Source organism: Adiantum capillus-veneris, chromosome 13, assembly GCF_014529385.1.
Source record: "Adiantum capillus-veneris isolate H3 chromosome 13, ASM1452938v2, whole genome shotgun sequence".
Taxonomy (NCBI): domain Eukaryota; kingdom Viridiplantae; phylum Streptophyta; class Polypodiopsida; order Polypodiales; family Pteridaceae; genus Adiantum; species Adiantum capillus-veneris.
The window spans coordinates 11161140-11181576 of NC_140943.1; the positions used below are offsets into that span (position 1 = coordinate 11161140).

General features: G+C 45.5%; 1 protein-coding gene across 1 annotated transcript in view; it reads right to left on the bottom strand.

Moving 5' to 3' along the window:
* Positions 1–212: 212 nt before the first annotated feature.
* S1P (SITE-1 protease) overlaps positions 213–20437 on the bottom strand; it is a 32176-nt gene continuing 11951 nt past the window's right edge. The window contains exons 2-10 of the mRNA XM_086526414.1: positions 6068–6196; positions 3986–4138; positions 3580–3696; positions 3233–3417; positions 2855–3118; positions 1698–2769; positions 982–1623; positions 850–910; positions 213–730 (exon numbers count right to left, since the gene is read on the bottom strand). Coding sequence (XP_086382540.1) covers positions 648–730; positions 850–910; positions 982–1623; positions 1698–2769; positions 2855–3118; positions 3233–3417; positions 3580–3696; positions 3986–4138; positions 6068–6196 — 2706 coding nt within the window. The 3' untranslated portion in view covers positions 213–647. The remainder of the gene's footprint in view (positions 731–849; positions 911–981; positions 1624–1697; positions 2770–2854; positions 3119–3232; positions 3418–3579; positions 3697–3985; positions 4139–6067; positions 6197–20437) is intronic.

Consider the following 20437-nt stretch of genomic DNA (forward strand, 5'->3'; position numbering starts at 1 on the left):
ACTTGTGCATACAACAATTGAGACAAGTATAACCTTCATGTAACCAACAAGGTAGTACGATCAGCCTCAACATGCATGGTGCTTTAGATGACAGCTCAGAACTTGTCTGAATACCCCAAGAGAAAGAGAGAAATGAAATGAAATGAAATGTTATATTAACGTCTTCAGAAGGCCAGAATGACCTATGAGACCAGAAAGTTACAATGTGGTGGATCTGATACAAAGTCAGAGTAACAAAAATGACAATGACAAAATAAAATGACAGAGAGAGAGAGAGAGAGAGAGAGAGAGAGAGAGAGAGAGAGAGATGGATGCCTGTGTGGGTGGGTGCGAGTAACAGAAATGCGCAAAGCGAGAGTCCTTCAAAATACAACTTATACTGCAGGAGTGACTGAAAAAAGCTGTCCACAATAGGTACCTATTTGCTCATGCCACTGCACTGCTATCTTCAAAACTAACTTTTGCTGACCTAAAGGGAGTGAAAGTATTTGGAGGAAGACCGCATCCAGATCATTTCTCGTGATATTACTAATGTTACAGGATCTCCAATCAGCTTGTGTGTGTTGGTCCATGTATATCTCTTTCTGACAACATTTTAGTATACATGCCTACATTTGGTGAGGGATTACACAGAAAAGAACATGTAACTACAGTGATCGAATCGATCCTTTGCGGGCTTTTTTACGATGCCTTTGCTGCATTCGCCAAAGACCAAAAATCAAAACAAAACCTGCATCACAAACTCCTGTTGTTGAGTTGATTCAACCAATGAAGAAACACACTAAAGCAATGAGGACCAGAACATAAAAGAATGTTCTAACCCAGAATAAACTTCACAAAGAAAAGTACCTGCTGCACAAAGAAGCAGAGGAATGCGCCACTGAGCAGTTAGCAGTGCTGAAGAATCTAACTGCATAACAATAATGAAAGGTCTCAGTATACATACCACAGCTAAAGCAGCGCAACAAGCTTTTTACTCACCTCATCATTGTTTCGCCATCTAAACCGCGAGCCTTGATCGTTTTTTCTCTGTTGCCCCTTACGCGAGGCATCGCCGGCTGCTTTTCTCTGCTCACTCTCTAAATCTAGACCAGAACTTTCGATGAAGCTTCCAGCGCTCTTGTTATGGTTGGGTTTTCCATAAGATTGCAACCCACCACCAAGCAATGAAGAATTCTTGTCGACATCAATTTGAGAAAAATCAGGTAACAGTGAAACATTTTCTTCACCTCCACTTGCGTCGCTTCCCATAGGCTGCCGTTGACCAATACTTTGAGTGGACCTTCCAAGTGGCGTCTGATACCCTTGAGTCCCTTGCACATCAAACCTTGCATCATTACCGCATAACAGCCCATGATTGAGAACCAGAGAATAGCCAGTGAAGTTTACATCCTCTCTACGAGAAGGAAGTAAAATTTTGGGCCCGCTCAAGGGAAACAGTATTTTCCTTGAAGGTGCAAACACCACAGGATCTTTGACATGATTGCTTGTGAAGTCCAAGAACTTCTTCAGTAACCAGTAACAATTAGTCACCATGTGACTACTATCAAGACAATTCGAATCTCCATGAACTACAATACGACCCTCACCCACTTGCACAGCTCCAAGGATAGGAGCCTCCACCTATTCAAAGCAATGAATGAACTTCATTTACTAATTACAAAGCAGCTTGAAACTGAGCCAGTCACATATCTTACTTGAGGCTGAAGGGAGTTTTGCAATGAAGATGAGAGCGAGCTGCCTTTTGTGCCATCCTGAAACATGAAACGATGCAAAAACCCACCCTCAGGAAACTTTATGATGTCTGTCCCAGATGCCAAAAAGCCCCTCTCTCCGTTGATGGAATAAGGCCCAGAAAGGATTGTCCCGCCAAAAGCAATACCGAAAGGCAGAAGAAGATCATTCAATGCAGGGACATTTGCCCCCCCTGTAATAGGAGTCCACCAACTTCGAGTATTGTCATCAAAAAACTTCATCTTGGTCATTGTTTCCAGGTGATACCAGTCAGCAAACACTATCAATCCAAGTCCTAGAACCTTGACATCATTTTCGAGTTTCTTTATCTCTTCTGCATGATATTCATCTTCAAGGTCCACCATCAACAGAGTCCCATACTGTTTGGCATCGAAACAAGTGAGTGGAGAACCAAGGATCTCCAAGTAAAAGCCAGCATCTCTGAGCATATCAAACATTCCATGAAAGTTTGTGTGGGGATGATCTCCATGCCAATCAAGTATATCATTCCGTACATCCAAAGAATCTCTTGGTATATAGCCCGGTGGATACCGCACATTATGAAACTGGTCCCATAGAACTCGGCGTTTCCGTTGAGGCGTGGGAATGACATTCAATCTCAGATGAAGTATGCACTCACTTCTCTGCATTGTATCTTTTTGCCTTTTTATAGGTGAAACTATTGTCAATGAGACATTCCCCTCTATTATACCAGAAAAATTGACACCCTCGTCTTTAATTTGAAGGTGCAGTCCCAAAAAGCCTGTCCAAGGCCAGATGACATCTGAGAAAGTGAATCGAATGTCCAGCAGTTCACCGGCTGTATCAGAAGGTTTCCACTCAGGGGTACCCTCAACATAACCAACTACTCCCATACCATTTAAGATCGTAACATTGAAGATCACGGGCATTGCACCTGCGTAAAGAGGTTGCCTACAGAATGGCCACATATACGGACATTCTAAAAAATCTAGAGCAGGGGGGACCAAGCTAGCCCTTGGTTCATACTTGGACAGAATTTCATAAGACTCTAGCCTGAAAACAGACGATTAGAGCAGAGATAAGAGATCACACAAAGTTAATATTTCCTGTAATAAAAGTTACTTTCAAGATTACTTACAAGTTTAGCCGCCCTGCACCCTGCTCAAAAATATTAGGGCCATCTAAACGGGCAGCACCCTCAATCAGAGCTTGCTTCATGCTGGCTGGGTTGATTATGTCCCAACGAATGGCATCTGGGATAACACTTGCCAAGAGGCACACAGCACCAGCCACCACAGGACTGGCGACACTTGTGCCAGAAAGACTTTTGCAACCAGAACTGATTTTGGAACCAATAATGTCTCTTCCATAAGCAACAATGTCTGGTTTAACCCGTCCATACCTTAAATCACCACAGAGACAAATAGTCCAAATGACTTATACAAGCTATTTGCAAACAATGCATATTAGAAGACCAGACAAATTTAACATCCGAACTGTACTTGCTAAGTAATACCCATGAGGAATTTCCCAAGTCGTCATCCCACGTGAAGAGAACGAGGCAATGTGATCACTGTAATCAATTCCACCCACTCCAATTACATCACTTTGGTCAGCCGGATTATTTAGAGTTCCATAAAGAGGCCCATCATTTCCAATTGCAGAGACCATGATCACATTATTAGCTGTCATCTCCCATACCTTCCCCATCAAAAGAGATCAACATTAGAAATGTTGTACTGTACAGATGCAGATATACGACACTTTTCAGTCATAAATGGGCCCAAAAAGCGGAAACTCTTCTTCTTCTGGAATCCTAATCAATGCATGTAGCATATGTTTGAGAGCAAGAAAATGTTATACCTTTTCAATAAATGGCCGATCAAGAAAATCTGGACCACCAATGCTTAGATTCAGAATGTTCATATTAGTTGCGATTGCATAATTGAAAGCGTCTAAAAACCATGATGTGTAAGACACCTGCAACACACTGATAAAGATTTGCCATTAATGTAAAACTGACGCAGACGACGCCAGGGTACCAAAGCTCAAACCTGTTAACCATAGCTAAAGAGCCTATTAAGCATTTTTTGCAAAATGAAGCAAAGAAATATAGTCACTCCAGCAAAATAATAGAAGTAGCTTGTGAGGCAGTCAAGGCAACAAGGTACTTCGAGAAAGGACCCAAGATCAATTTGAAAGTACAGATCATATATATGGTGAATACAGATCTAGTAATAAAGCTAAAACAGTCCACATAGTCTATTACCTGTGCATCTGTAAACACTCGAAATGCAAAAATCTCTGCATCAGGAGCAAAACCTAAACATTGTGGATCCTGACTTGAGATCACCCCTGCTACAAATGTGCCATGGCCCAAGTTGTCGTTTAGGGTATCCTCGTTAGTCCAGTTAGTCCTCTCCTGGAAAATAAAAGCGGTTCACCTCAGCAAATAGTCAGATGTTGCAAACTTAGAACTCAGCAAGCAGCTTCTGGTAAAGGACACAAAAATTACTACAAATGCTGTGCTGAATACTCCACAACAAGAAACCTGTAAAATGTGTGTCTCAGTCATTGCTCACTCTAAGATACATTTAATGAGCTCTACCATACTGAGCAGAGAAATGTAAAGTTAAGGACCTAAACATAATACAATAGGATAAAATGGCACCCCCCTGTATCTTGACTCAAGTGCTATTTCAAGTTCTATCTGCTGTTTTCAGTTCGATTTGGTATAGCTGCAGTGATCAGCCTGTTCAAGTGGCCAGCCTGTTTCAATAACACTAGAAAGTCAAGGGATAGTGAGTGAAGTTCAACTACTTTGGTGCGGTGATGCACAAATTGTTGCTAAAGTATTCAATGCCAAGAGCAAGTAACCGAGAAGTTCAGCATATTCATTGGGGTGCCTTCCTCTATTATCTACAAGCCTTGCGTTCAGTTCAATCCTCATTGCCATCTTGTTCAAAATGAGTGTGGGGGTGGTTTATATTTCTGAGCAAGACAAGACTCTATGCAATCACCACTGATAAGCATTAACTGAAATTTTTCCAGTTGCAACAATTGGCCTCTTTTTTCAATGGCTTGAAAAGAAGTATAGGACAACTTACATCGAGATGCAAAAAAAACTTGGACATTCTCACGTGCACTTCATACCTTGCCCAACCAGGTTATCCAGATAAAAGAAGCAAAAATTTGCACTTGCTATGGGATAGACATGCTTCAAAAATTGCTTATCTTGAACCAGTAAGATGCTACAGTAGATGAGGTTTGATTAAGAGTTACGAATGATTTAGGTGTGTAGAGAAGTGAATGGGTTTGAATCAGTCCTAACACCAACCGTCATCAGACACCGCCACCAATGAGCAATGATCACTTAAGTAACAGACCTCACACAAATCTTGCAAAGGATTGCTACCCCTCTCCACTATCTCAAATGAACGTTGCGACGGGTTGCTGCCTCTCCCTCCTGCCTCAACTTTAGATTGGAATGTAGTAGTATTAAAATCTCTCAAAAATTTCATGCGACTGCTGACATCTTCTATGAAAATTTTAAGCCAGAAGTATAGTCATTTACCCTGATTGGGGATATACATGTGTAAAAACTTGTTTTGCAAGTATTTCTAGGGAGCCGCCACTAGGAAGCTCACATCAAGAAGAATGGAAAAGAACCATGATGTACTTCACTTGAGAGTGCGTAATCAGATTTCCTTGCACCACATGCACAATTGCAATTCACTGGTTGCTACTCTTATCGGTACCAAGCCAAACTGCCACTCTCACTCCAGTATCTTCACAATCATTGTTGACTTTCTGATAATTCTCATTCTTGCATCTCTGGATAACCAAGTGGAGGCCCTTTTTATGTGCAAGAACTTAAAACCTGACTTCACATTTAATTGTGCACGAATATAGCAGTTGTCCATAGTTTCATCACACCATCATAAGATGACACTTCCTTCAAGAATACAACAGTTTTCTGACACATTATTTTTTCTTACCTGCAAGTAGAAAATTTTCTAGCCTATGCAAGCACATTACATTGCATGAGAATTGGTGACAATTCACGTCCTTGAAGTCCCTTTCTCTGGCATCCAGAAATTCAAGATTGCAAACAAAAAGATGAAGAACACATGGCCGCAACATGAAATTCTCTAATTGTGCCCCAAGTCTTAAACTCTACTTCACCACTGGACCTTTTGTCAATCTACCATTCAAGATATTTCACCTTTGACGCTTAACACTACAATTTAGAAGTGCTGGATACGTGCCATGCGTTTTGACTGTATTAATGAGTTGCTCACATAAAATAAAATTATGCCACATTCAGACAGAGACCTACTTGGGTTCATACCTTTATATTTCTGAAATGAGGATGATCAGCCCTTACGCCTGTGTCAAAAACTGCCATCCTTACTTTAGCCCCCATAAAACCCTTTGCCCACAGCTTTTCGGCTCCAAACATCGACGTGATTTGCGATCTCTGTAACCACGAGTAAAATCTCTCTCTCTCTCTCTCTCTCTCTCTCTCTCTCTCTCTCTCTCTCTCTCTCTCTCTCTCTCTCTCTCTCTCTCTCTCTCTCTCTCTCTCTCTCTCTCTCTCTCTCTCCGATAGACGGATGACATACACACCATGTACATTTGATTTGTCTCATAGGCCGATTTCGGCCTGACATAGACGTTAAAAATCTTTCTTTCTTTCTTTCTTTCTTTCTCTCTCTCTCTCTCTCTCTCTCTCTCTCTCTCTCTCTCTCTCTCTCTCTCTCTCTCTCTCTCGTCCATACTCTATTCTGCCCCTCCCTTGCCATACCTCCTCGCGTTCCCCCACTCGCCCAGCTACCATGCCCACTGCTAATGTGGATGCACACGTGCGCTTAGTGGCTCTTTTTCGGACGGCGATCAAGCATGAGGAAGCTAAACGATAAAGCTGACCCCCTAGAGGATGCCATTCAAAAGTGCAAAGAGGAAATGACGGAGACCATTACCAAGATGAACCGCAATCTCTTGGGCACAATAAACATGCTCGAAGGACGCGTGCTGATCCAAGAGAGCAAGATAAATACGCTGGAAGACCGAGTGACGACTCAGGATGAAGAGATTGCGTCACTCAAGAAAGATCTCGCCGAAGCACGATCAAGAAACACACTGGAAGAGGGCGAACTGCAACCCTCAGTAATTGAAGAAATCAACACAATCAAGGAGCAAGTATGGACCATCAAAGAGGGAGAAGAGCAACACAAAGAAATGACGACTTCTTGGGTGGATGTTCTTACCAAAACTCAACAGAAGGCAGATGAAGCCGAGAAATGGATCAAGGTGGCCAAGAAAGGAAAAGGCAAGGAGATAACACCCACGTCCACACCCACTATCATTAATCAGACACTAGAGGAGGAGCAAAGAAGACGGGTGCGCGCTTTACATGTGAGAATTTGCGGTCTTAAAGACAAAGGCAATGTGGACGAAGAGGTAAAGGAACTCATAGCCTTGATGGGGGTTCATGAGCCGACGCACACAAGAGCATGGAGAGTGGGCAACATAAAGAAAAATGGAAGCAGTGGGGAAACCTCAAAAGAAAGAGCACTCATCCTCCGTTTTCCCTCCATGGAAGCGAAGAAGTCCTTGAAGAAAAGACCAACTCTTAAAGAGACGGGCATCTTTCTCGGGGATGATCTCACCCTCTCGCAGATCACTCATATGCAGGAAGTAATGCCGGAGATTAGAGCGGCAAGGGGGAAAGGCAAGATTGCCTTTTACCGAGATGGAAGAGTGGTAATACTAGAGCGACGCTCCACATGACGGTGCGAGACCTATGGGACCACACTCAAAGTGGCTGCCTGGAACTGTAATGGATCTATGCGTCTTGATGTGGGGGCTTTTGAGGATAGCTTTACTGGAAGAGACATCATCTTTTACTCTGAGACACACCAGGCCCCTAGGCAATCCATGCCTCACATCAGTGGATACAGGTGGGAGATAGCTTACAGACAGGAGACACGCTCAGAGCAAAGAGGACGGGGCTCGGGGGGAGTGGCAGTGTTATTTAGAGAGGATCTACAGCCATTGATACATATAGCCCGCAGGGATGAGCAGGCTAGGTACATGTGGGTGAGATTGAAAGCAGAGACAGACAAATATCTCTACCTTGCTATTTGCTACTTTCCCCCGAGTACATCAGTTTATGCATCACCTAGAGGAGAGTCCCCTTTCTCTATTTTGGATGATGACATATGGGAGTTCTCTAGAGATGGTGACATTATCATTCTAGGGGACTTCAATGCTAGGACTGCCCATCACCAGACAGTGTTTTATGATACTTCAGAGGAGATGCTAAGAGAGCTAGATGTTGTAGAGACGGGCATGTCCAGACTATCACACGATGTGGAATATACAGAGTACGGGCGACACCTGATAGACATGGGCACCGCACATGGATTGGCCATCTTGAATGGCCTACAGAGATTTCCTGCTGCGGGAGGTTTCACATGCTTCCCACACAGACATGGAGCCAGCACAGTGGACTATGTCATGGCACAGCCGAATCTCATCTCTAGTATCCAGGATCTCACAGTTGGGCCCAGATCGGTCGAGGTGGCAGTGGATCATGCTCTAGTGTCGATGACCATCTCCTTCCAGTTCAGTGTAGCACACAGGCCACAGGTAGCAGCCCTACTCGCTACACCTTCACACGGGAGACGGATTCTGTATACATAGACGGGATCTACAGACACCTATGCACTGAGGACCCGGGGCAACCTCTGGAGGAGCTAACTACTATACTGACACAGACATTACATGATGCAACAGCAGAGGCAACCCACACACCCAGACTGAGCAGAGACGCCGATCAGGGAGCATGCCTCAGAACAACTGGTACGATGAGGAGTGCCGCCAGACATCAGCGAGAGGTGCTTTTGGGGGACGTCACTCACAGACAGTCACAGATTGACTTCCGACGCCTGGTGCGGCGGAAGAAGAGGGCTGTTTTGGCCCGACTCGAGCAGGATCTATACCAGCTATTCTTGAGTCAGGACTCGCGTGAGGCGTGGCGGCTCTTTCATGAGCAGTCCCCCCCCCCCCCCCTCTGCTATTTCCTCCACAGAGACATGGGGTCAGTACGCATCATCTTTGTACACAGTACCTAGACAGCCGCCCCTTCCCAACCCCCCCGATCCATGCCCACACACATGTGCTTTTTTCACTGCTGAGATGGTGAAGAAAGCTATTGACAGGATGAGGACTGGGAGAGCATATGATCATGATGGCTTAGTCGCTGAGCATTTCATGCATGCCAAAGACCTACTAACAGAGCTTCTAGCAGTTATGTTTAACCGTGCCATGTGTGAGGGCCTACCGGACACTTGGAGCTTATCTACGATTGTACCTATCTTCAAGTCAGGAGACCCCATGGAGCCTGGGAATTATCGCACTATCATGATTGGACACGCACTGGCACGGTTGTATGCATCCATTCTTGAGCAACAACTAAGTAGATGGGCAGAGAGGGAAGGAATGCGTGCAGCTGGGCAGGCAGGGTTCAAGAGAGGCTTCTCTACTCTTGACCATATCTTGACACTCAGGGCCATCATCGAGGAGGACAGATCTCATGGGAGACGGATCTATTGTAGCTTTGTGGACTTCCGCAAAGCTTTTGACACAATACCCAGAGCTAGATTGATGTGCAGATTACAAGAAATGGGAGTACCCACAAAGCTCATTTGGCGGATCATGGCATTGTACAGATCAGTAGTAGGACATGTACGCACCCCTGAGGGACTTTCTACATCGGTTCACTCCACTATTGGGGTGAAGCAGGGCTGCCCGCTCTCTCCTACTCTTTTCGGTATGTATGTGGATGAGGTTTCTGACTACATTGAGAGCGATGGTGATAGAGGTGCACAGTTGGCAGGGACATGAATTCCACTTTTGTTATATGCTGATGATATAGTGTTGATCTCCAAATCTCCAGAGGGAATGCAACGTCAATTGGATGCTTTGCATAGGTTTGCCCACGAAAGTGGTTTGTCTGTCAACCTTGGTAAAACCAAGGTATGGTGTTTAATACCACCCCACAGTGGATCAGGAGGTCAGCACCTACATTCACATACGGCCAGGAGACTGTGGAGTACACAGATGCTTACACTTACCTTGGAGTGGTTTTAAGTGGACCTACATTCTCACTCAGAAGAGCAGCAGAGACCAGACTGACTAGAGCCCACGCAGCATTGGGTAGATTGGAGAAGATGTGTTCGTAGGTTCAGTTTCAGGAGCCCCAGACGAAGCTCTGGCTCTTTGACACTTTGGTGGCTTCAACATTGCTCTATGGAGCTGAGATCATAGTTACCAGGAACGCGAAACCGGAACGGGGAACGGGAACGGGAACGGGAACGCGGAACAAAATGCCATTCCCTGTTACGGGTACTCACGTTTGAAACACGGAACGGGGATTCGGAACGGGAACTTGGAATGGGAACGGGGAACGGAGACTTGAAAACGGCCATTCCCTGTTACTATGGCTGAGATATGGGGACCTTCATTGGATCACCACGGAAGGCCGGGTCGCACAGATGGATGGGGGAACATGGAGAAACCTCTCGTCTCTATGATCTCACGGCTCATTAGAGCCAAGGCATCAGTACCACGGGCCATTATCCGAGCGCAGCTAGCGGCCCCCCCACTAGTGGTGGAGGCGCTCACCACATCAGTCTCCTTCATAAACCGCACATGGGAACTTCCTAGAGACAGATATGCTCGCATTGCTCTTGAGTCCTCTCGACAGTTAGCCATGCAAGGAGATACAACATGCTGGTATGGGGAGATGGCATCATGGTTTCACGCTCATGGGGTCAACATAGACAGGCTGCCACCATTCCAGTACTCATTGGATGCACCATCTCACTCTTACACAGTCAAAGATCACCAAGCTCATCCGCCAAGACTAGACACCAGGAGGACATGGATACAGCCAGCACAGGAATTGGGCACGAAGATGGCTTTCTACAGAGAACACCTTCTCCAACTTACGAAGGATGGTTTTGTGACGAGACCCAGATACATGGACACCCACTTGTCTCATGGGATACGATGTGCTATTGGCCAGTTACGCACATCTTCTCACCGGCTGCGGATTGAGACTGGGAGATACAGCGGAGTACTAGCAAAGGCCAGGACATGCCCCTTGTGTGACATGGAGCCTGAGACAGAGTTGCATTATACATGCCGCTGCCCCGTCTACTACGAGATACGAGGCCGCTTCCATTGCTTGTTCAGAGAGGGTTTTGGACCACTCTCAAGAGTCATGGGATACGAGGATCAGAGATGCCTGGGTTTGTTCTTGCTCGAGCTGCGCAGACACAGAGATAGTTGATGATGAGTGGCGAGGCTAGCCAGTCTCAAAGACGGATCACAGACTTCTTCAGAGCAGACACGGGACAACCGCAAGAGCCACTCCCACAGCAGAGCTCCCCCTCATCGCACACCAGAGGCACACTGATCGACCGAGCGACTGAACTGGGGAAATCCATGCGCCCACGTGTCACGTGACACATCCCAACCCTATGTGTCCGTGGACAAGCTATACCACAGCAGGGTTCAGTCAGTCCAGTAAGTCTAGATTAGCAGTGATCTGGCACCTTTGTGAGTCTATTCGTAGACCGTGCATGCCCGGTCACTTAGCATAGATGCATATCCTCCATTTGCACACAGCATGATCATCGGAATTCCCATCAGAATCCATTCGCATCAGTTAGGGGAATTTTCCAGTGCATTTAGCCTATTTTCCTATTTATTGGGATTTTCACTTATTATTTTTAAGTGACTTTCCTACAAAAGTAGGTAGGGCAATTTTGCTAAGTGTCTATATAAGCAAACCCAAGTTAGCACTAAATGGCAGAAGAGGCAGCAAGAGCACCTTGCTCAACAGGCAACTTCTCAGCAAGACCAACCCCCGCGACTACTCTGGCGTTTTCTCCACAGAAGACCTAGCGTTTTTGCATCAGATCAGCCTTGGCGATTTGTGCACAGCATATCAGCCCCGGCGTCATCAGGACACAGCAGATCAGCCTAGCGTTTTTGCATTTGCAGAACCCCGGCGACAAAAGGACCAATTTCAACCCCTGGCGTTTTTGAATTTCAACAGCAAATTAAGACCGGCATCATTCACCTAAAGTGTAGCAGATTCAGCCCGTAAAGACCATTAGTTTTCAGCCCTAAGAAACCTCATTTTTCAGCCAAGAAAACGCAGCCAAAACAGTCATTTTCAGCCACCGAAACAGTCCCGAAATTCAGCGATTAGAAGATCTCAGATTTCAGCCATCGTCATCGTCGTCATCGTCGTCGTCGTCACCGCCATCGTCATCGGCATAGACCAAGTTGCATAGTCCATTGCATACGCATTGTACACCTTTGTGCAATCAAAGAATAGACCACTCTCGAGGGCCTTCGGAGGAGGGTTTTACAACCTCTCGGGTGTCGTATCTCTTCTCTCTCCTTCTCTCACTCTCATTCACTTGCACGCATAATATCCACTCACTTTGTTCGTGATTATAGCACTCTCCATAAGACGGAAATCTCTCTCTTTCCCTAAGAACCAAAAGGAACCTTGAGCAGTAAAGATCACTAATCTTGAGAAAATACAACATTCATTCCGCTGCACCTAACATTGGTATCAGAGCTTTGGAAGTGTTCTGCATTACTCAAGGAAAGAACCACAAGATTTTTTTTTGCTTGTTACGGTCGCACGAACCCAAGTTTACTTGGGCGTGGCGATTCCTAATCGTGTTTTGTTGAAGAGTGACAGGAATCCCAAGAAAGAAGGGCTTGTCCAGCCTCCCCTTGTGTCTCTTTTCACTCATTGAGAGCAGACCGTGCACTTAGCGGCCGGCCAATCGACGTGAGGTGGGAAAAAGCAACCTTGGTGTGAGCGCAAGGCCGCCAAGGGGTGCGCCCGCAGAAAGGAGTTGAACTCGGGTGAAGAGAAGATCCTTCTCTAACGCGATTTGCAAGCGAAAGAAAACCTCAAGAACCTCAAGAACCCAAGATTCTCACGAGTCAAGGACCTCAAGAACCTCAAGAACCTCAAGACCCCCAAGAGCCCAAGTTCCTCGTGAACTTAAGAACCCAAGACCCGCAAGAACCCAAGTCCCTCGTGGACTTAAGAACACAAGAACCCACACGAACCCACAAGAACCCACGATTGTAGAATGATCATCACTCGAAGCGGATTGGATACTTCGCTTGGAAGTGATGAGCATGAGAGAGGTGAAGAAGAATTTTCCCCACCGGGAGGTTTTTCCGACCCTTCCCCATCTACGACAAAGATTGCACTAACTCCTATGGAGGAGTTGGACCAAGACAGAGAAGCAGAAAGAAAAGCCTACGAAGAAGATATAGCAGCCATCGAGCGTAAGTACCAAGAAAGAAGGGCAGCCATAGAAGCAGAATTTTATCGCGAGAACAAAGCACAAATGCAAGAGTTATTGCGACTCTTTTCTCAAGCTCAGGCACAGATGCATCAGAATCGGAAAAAGGAGACTCTCTCAGTCTCTTCTTCTCCACAACATGACACACAGGATTTGCATGATTGTGTGAAGCATGATGATGATTTGATTGGCAATGCCTTGCATGATGTTTTGATTGACAATGATAAGCACAATGATTTGGATGACAAAGATAAGCATGATGATTTGCATGATATTGCTAAGCATGATGATTTGAATGACAATGATAAGCATGATGATTTGCATGCTCAAGATGTGATTTCTCACAAGCATGATGAGTTGCATGAAGATGATGTGATTGTTCACACGGATGATGTGTTAGTGGATACTTTTTCTAGCGAAGCTAACCTCGTTGTAGATTCGATCAATCACCAAGAATTGATCTTGGCTTTCGAGTCAAGGTCCACAGATCCTCCACAAGAAGATTCGATAGACCCCGAAGAAGCGATCTTGGCTCTCGAGCCTTGGTCCAAAGAACCATCACAGGAAGTATTATGTGTTCGCATGATTGATACGCACGCATTGTTCGAGTGTTTCATTCGTGATCGTTTCCTGTATTTTAGTCAGCATCGTTATGTGATCCCTTTTCCTAGGCATGACATATTGTATGTTGAGCACGTTTCTCTCATGGATGAGCACGAATGTATGTGGATTGTTCATGAAAAGCTGAAAAGTTTGTATGTAAGGAAGTCACATTCCATGTCTCTTCCTTGGCATGACACAGTTTCCAAAAGAGCACATGATAGTATGAGCACTAAGCATGGGCATTTCCATTGTGAATTGCCACAGTTGATTGATTTCGATCAAACAGAAAAGATTCGATCGCATTGTTTGCATGTGTTTGATGAACGGGTTCTCACTCCGTTTCTATGTTCATCTACATTGCATACACAGTCTTTAGAGAAGACACGATTTGTTTCCTTCACTTTACATGAAATGGGTATGTTCATGGTTTTGTGTTGGAGATGGTTTCAGGAATTTTCAGCCATAGAGATTCTTGAAGACGAAAGAAGCAGGACTCTAGACGAAGTTGAAGCAAGAAAAGGAGATTCAGAAGACTTTGTGTCGCTTTCGGCGCGGCCCAAAGAAGCAAGCGTTGCAGACCTTTATGAAGTTCAAGTACCGCACGACCCACACATCAGAGTGGGCCGGTGAAGAGTCCCTTCCAGGATTCCGGATGTTGTTGGCGATCTCCCTCGACGCCATACAGTTCGGTACCAGTACCTCACTTTGAAAAGGAGGGGATGTCACGTGACACATCCCAACCCTATGTGTCCGTGGACAAGCTATACCAAAGCAGGGTTCAGTCAGTCCAGTAAGTCTAGATTAGCAGTGATCTGGCACTTTTGTGAGTCTATTCGTAGACCGTGCATGCCCAGTCACTTAGCATAGATGCATATCCTCCATTTGCACACAGCATGATCATCGAAATTCCCATCAGAATCCATTCGCATCAGTTAGGGGAATTTTCCAGTGCATTTAGCCTATTTTCCTATTTATTGGGATTTTCACTTATTATTTTTAAGTGACTTTCCTACAAAAGTAGGTAGGGCAATTTTGCTAAGTTTCTATATAAGCAAACCCAAGTTAGCACTAAATGGTAGAAGCGGCAGTAGGAGCACCTTGCTCAACAGGCAACTTCTCAGCAAGACCAACCCCCGCGACTACTCTGGCGTTTTCTCCACAGAAGACCTAGCATTTTTGCATCAGATCAGCCTTGGCGATTTGTGCACAGCATATCAGCCCCGGCGTCATCAGGACACAGCAGATCAGCCTAGCGTTTTTGCATTTGCAGAACCCCGGCGACAGAAGGACCAATTTCAGCCCCTGGCGTTTTTGGATTTCAATAGCAAATTAAGACCGGCATCATTCACCTAAAGTGTAGCAGATTCAGCCCATAAAGACCATCAGTTTTCAGCCCTAAGAAACCTCATTTTTCAGCCAAGAAAACGCAGCCAAAACAGTCATTTTCAGCCACCGAAACAGTCCCGAAATTCAGCGATTAGAAGATCTCAGATTTCAGCCATCGTCGTCGTCTGTCATCGTCATCGTCATCGTCGTCGTCGTCGTCGTCGGCATAGACCAAGTTGTATAGTCCATTGCATACGCATTGTACACCTTTGTGCAATCAAAGAATAGACCACTCTTGCCGAAGAGAGTGGGGCCTTCGGAGGAGGGTTTTACAACCTCTCGGGTGTCGTATCTCTTCTCTCTCCTTCTCTCACTCTCATTCACTTGCACGCATAATATCCACTCACTTTGTTCGTGATTATAGCACTCTCCATAAGACGGAAATCTCTCTCTTTCCCTAAGAACTAAAAGGAACCTTGAGCAGTAAAGATCACTAATCTTGAGAAAATACAACATTCATTCCGCTGCACCTAACACCACGACTGCGGAGGACTACACAGCATCGACGGAGGCTACGTCAAAAGATTCGGAGCACTCTGGCCAGGCATGCACGACGCCCAGTCAGACTACTAACCATCGAGGAGATTGATGAGATCCGCCAACGACCGATGCTAGATCTCCTGTGATTCAGCTATCCCAACAAGCCGCCCATTTTTGCTTAGTTCACATCGACCAGTCTAGGATCCCATAGTATATATCTTTGTTTTGTACTGTTGTTATTTTGTTACTCTGACCATAGTTACATGGGACAGCGGGTCGGGGTCGGGAACGGGGACGGGGACGGGACGGCAAAAGTCAAGAAACAAGGACGGGTCGGAACGGCAAAAAAAAAAAAAAACATTTTTTTTGGCATTTTTTGACCTACACACATGCAACACACATAGAGCATCACTTTGACCACAAATTTACACTAATTAGACCAAATAACATGAGTGATATATACGCAAATGTGCTTATAAAACATCGAGAAATGAGGACCAAAGGGTGGCTTTTATAGCCATTGGGGTGCTTCAAAGTTCAAACATATGGCTATTGGAGAGGAACTAACCACTAGAAATGATCAATTTTTCAAATTTTTAAAAAAGTCTCCTGCCGTCCCAGGGACGTTTTGCCTGCGTTCCGGCCTGGCAGCCCTTTTGCCGTCCGTCCTCACCCGTCCCCGCCCGTCCCCGTCCCAGAATCGGGCGTCCCCCGTCCCTAGGGTCCGTCCCCTGTAACTATGACTCTGACTTTGTATCAGATCCACCACCTTGTAACTTTCTGGTTTCATAGGTCACTATGGCCTTTTGAAGACGTTAATATAACATTTCATTTCATTTCATTTCTCTCTCCGCATGATGGGTAGTGAGGCTACTCATGCAAAGGCATGGAGGGTAGGGAAGAAGACACAAGGAAATGGGGAGACTTCAAAAGAAAGAGCTCTAATCATGCGCTTCCCATCCATGGAGGCAAAAAAGGACTTCTTGAAGAAGCGTCCTACAGTAAAGAAAACGGGCATATTCCTTTCACACTCACGCAGCTTGCTCATATGAAAGAAGTTATGCCCGAGATAATGACAGCTCGAGAGAAGGGGAAAGTGGCCTCCTACAGGGATGGGCGAGTGGTTATTCTGGAGAAGCGCCCCACATGACAGCGCGAGACCTGTGGGACTGAAACCGGCCCGTAGGGCGGTAGGCGTTGGCTTTCACCCGAAATTCTTTACTTTATACACACACACAGAGCACTTTGCAAAGGAGACCTGTAACGGGAGTTAACACTTAAACACACACACGGCTCGGAAGCTAGAATGCTCCGAGCAGACGCCGACAACCTATAGGCCCCAAAATTGGCGCCCCTTTCGGTATTTCTTTATTCTTTAGGAGGGTAAATTACAAGGTAAGGTCCTGGGAATCCTTCACGTGTATCCACCTAGATACCATTTGATTTGGCCAAATTTCGGCAGCATAACAACCCCAAAACTTGCGCGAAACCAATTCCCCTGCTGGAACTCGCTTGCACTGTCGTATACCCTCTGATTCCTGTCCAAAAACAGTAAATTCAGCACGCTGTATTTACTGGTTTTTGCCCTGTTTTCAGCCCCAAACAGTCCCCTAACTGTCCTCTGCCAGTGGGGCACGATTCCCAATGGTCTTGGCGTCCGTATGGCTGAAAAACAGTGAATTTACAGCGCATACACAGCGCTGATTTTGCACCTGTACGGTGAGGTTATGACCCTCACCAGTGCCTGCTTTGGAGCAGCAATTAGCTACCCCTGTTCCTGCTCAAGGAGGCTCTTGCCTCAGCACAAAAGCATGAACCCACACAACTGTACATCAGTCAAATGAGTAGCCCTCTTGTGGGGCATCACATAACTGCACGTAGGGGAGAGAGAGAGCAGTGTGTAGTGTGCAGGGCATCACTCCTAGCACCACACTGTACATGAGAGGGAAAGGAAGCACTCCATAGCTCTTAACCTATGACAAAAGCTGAAATGAGGCCTCTCCGAGCATAAAAATCAGCGCCCATTTTTCTGCAAGAGGAAAGTTCACGAAAATGTGACACTTGGCGCATTTTCAAGCATTTTCCCGTTTCGGGTTCGCCGCTTAAAAATATCCCAACCGACGCGTCAGTTGACTTCGCGGCAGAGTTATCAAGTGTTCCCCTAGTCATACCGGAGGTAATGACGCGAACACATTTCACGGCCCAAAATAGCAGTTCCCTAAATTTTAGGAGATGCTTCCGTTGGGCTCCCACTGGTCTTCTGACCATCTATCCTCATTGGGACCGCATCCAAAAATGCAATGTGGCCCAACTGTCGGATACTTTTTGTTGGTAGTCCCACCTTGACTTTACGCCTTAATTGAGTTCACTTCCTAGTATCCACCAACTTGCTAAGTGCGACGGGGGGACCTATATGATCTTGCTTTGAGCCTAGACATCCTCTTACCATACGAATTCCAGTGCCGACCACTTCCCGTCTGCGGATGAATCTACCGTTCACATTGGCCATACAATGTCCGACCGTTTGCTACTTCAAAAAGAGGGTCTCAAAACAAATAAAATAAACCCCATTGGAAAGAAACCAACAACCAAAGTTAGCAGTTGCCACATCTCTGTGACATGGTTAATAACTGCCACGTCCTCGTGGCATACCCCCCTCTTGAAATCGCAAACGTCCTCGATTGCATTCCATAAATACACGCCATTGATGATCTTGTGCTATTAACACTCTTTTATCATCGCATGTATCCGCAAGAAAGGTCGTAACATACATAGATACAAATGACTTAATGAGGCCTTCATACTTTTGCCATTTCCATCTATGGCACTGAACTCATATGTACATTTGATGTACTAGCTCTATCATTACCCCTCCTTTGCACACGTTGGGTTGGGGCATAAGTAGGCTGTAACCCAAAGGCTTCAAGGTAGAGCTGCAATACATTTGGTGACTCTGACAGTTCATGCTCTTCCATCCACTTTGCATCCATAGGTGGATAGTTCTTGAACTTCACCAAATAACGTCTTGCAACTTGTCCTTTAACTTTTCTGTCCTTATGTGCCAAAACTTGCTCAGGTACCAAGATCTCATCAAGTTCCTCAACTTCTGGCTGATCCTCAACTGGCATATCTTCTAGCACATCACCCACGAAGGGTCTTAGAAGACTCACGTGAAACGCATTATGAATCTTCCACGCATCAGGCAGTTTCAGCCTGTAAGCCACATCGTTGATCTTGTCAAGCACTTGAAAAGGCCCATAGTAACGCATGCTAAGCTTAGGAAACAGCCGTTCCTTGCCCTTCATCTTCTTTAACCTTGCCTTTTCGAACCTTAGCAGAACCCAATCACCAGGTGATAGTAGCAATTCACGACGGTGACGATCAGCAGCCTTTTTCTGTTTTGCCTGAGTCTTCTCCAAGGCAACTTTAATCTTCTTATACATCTCATCCATGTTCTCAACATATCAATCTGCCTCAAAGATCTTGTCCTTTGTGTGCAAAATGGGAGGAACCTTTTTGCCGCCTTCAACAATTTCAAAAGGTGCTTTGCCAGTAGACGAATGCACCGTATTATTGTACGCATACTCAAGCATAGGCAAATACTGTTCCCACTTGCCTTTATTATCTGACACATAGCATTTCAGCAGATCTAAGACAGTAGAATTGGCCTCTTCTGACTGTCCATCAGTTTGTGGATGAAACGAAGACGAGAACTTGAGCGTAGTACCCATGTTCTCAAACAATCCTCTCCAGAACAAACTGGTCATGCGAGGATCACGATCACTGATAATCGATTGTGGCATACCATGGTACTTAAACACATTGCACATGAACAAGCGTGCCATCTGATCAGATTTTATCTTCTTCCTGACAGGGATAAAATGGGCTTGCTTGCTGAACCTGCAGATAATGGTCCATATACCATCATTCCCTGTTGGTGTCCTTGGAAGATCAAAGATAAAGTCCATAGCAATGCTTTCCCATGGCTTATTCGGAATCGGCAATGATTGTAACAACCCTGGTGCCTTTTGCCTGTCAAACTTGACCTTTTGGCAAACTATGCATGCTCACACAAAGGCATCCACATCTCTCCTCAAGGTAGGCCAATAGAAGAACGTCTCTCCTGCTTTAACTGTTGCATCTATGCCACGATGCCCTGCATACGGTGGGACATGACTCTCTTCCATGACCTTATGTCACAGTGGCCTAGTGACACAAAGTCTGCCATGCATCATCATAAAACCATCTCTGAGGAGGTAGTGCTCGTGATGTTGCCCCTCTTGTAACTGTTCAAAGATCCTTGCAAAATCTTCATCAGCAGTATATTGTTCCTTCATGTCATCTAACTCATGATGATAAGGAATTGACACAGCTGAAATTTGTGGCTTTCTTGATAACGCATCAGCCACAACATTCTTCTTGCCTTCCACATGCATAATCTGGAAGTGGAACATGGAAAGAATGTTTGCCCATCGCATATGCTTTTCGGTACTTTGACTGTGTCAAGAAGTATCGCAAGGTCTGATGATCTGTTTGGACAACAAAATCAGCACCTAAGAGGTAGTGCTTCCAGCTAGAAAGCGCATGAATCACGGCCAAGAGCTCTTTCTCATAGACTTGCATAGTCCTCTCTGGCCCTTGCAAAATTCGGCTTTCATAGGCTACTACCCGTCCATCTTGCATTAGCACTGCTCCGATGCTACTGCCACACGCGTCACACTGGACCACAAATGACTTCCTGAGATCTGGTAAAACAATAACTGGATCTGAAGTCAACTTTTCCTTTAAGAGACTAAAAGCTGAAATCTCTTTTAGGGTCCATCTGAAAGTGACCTCTT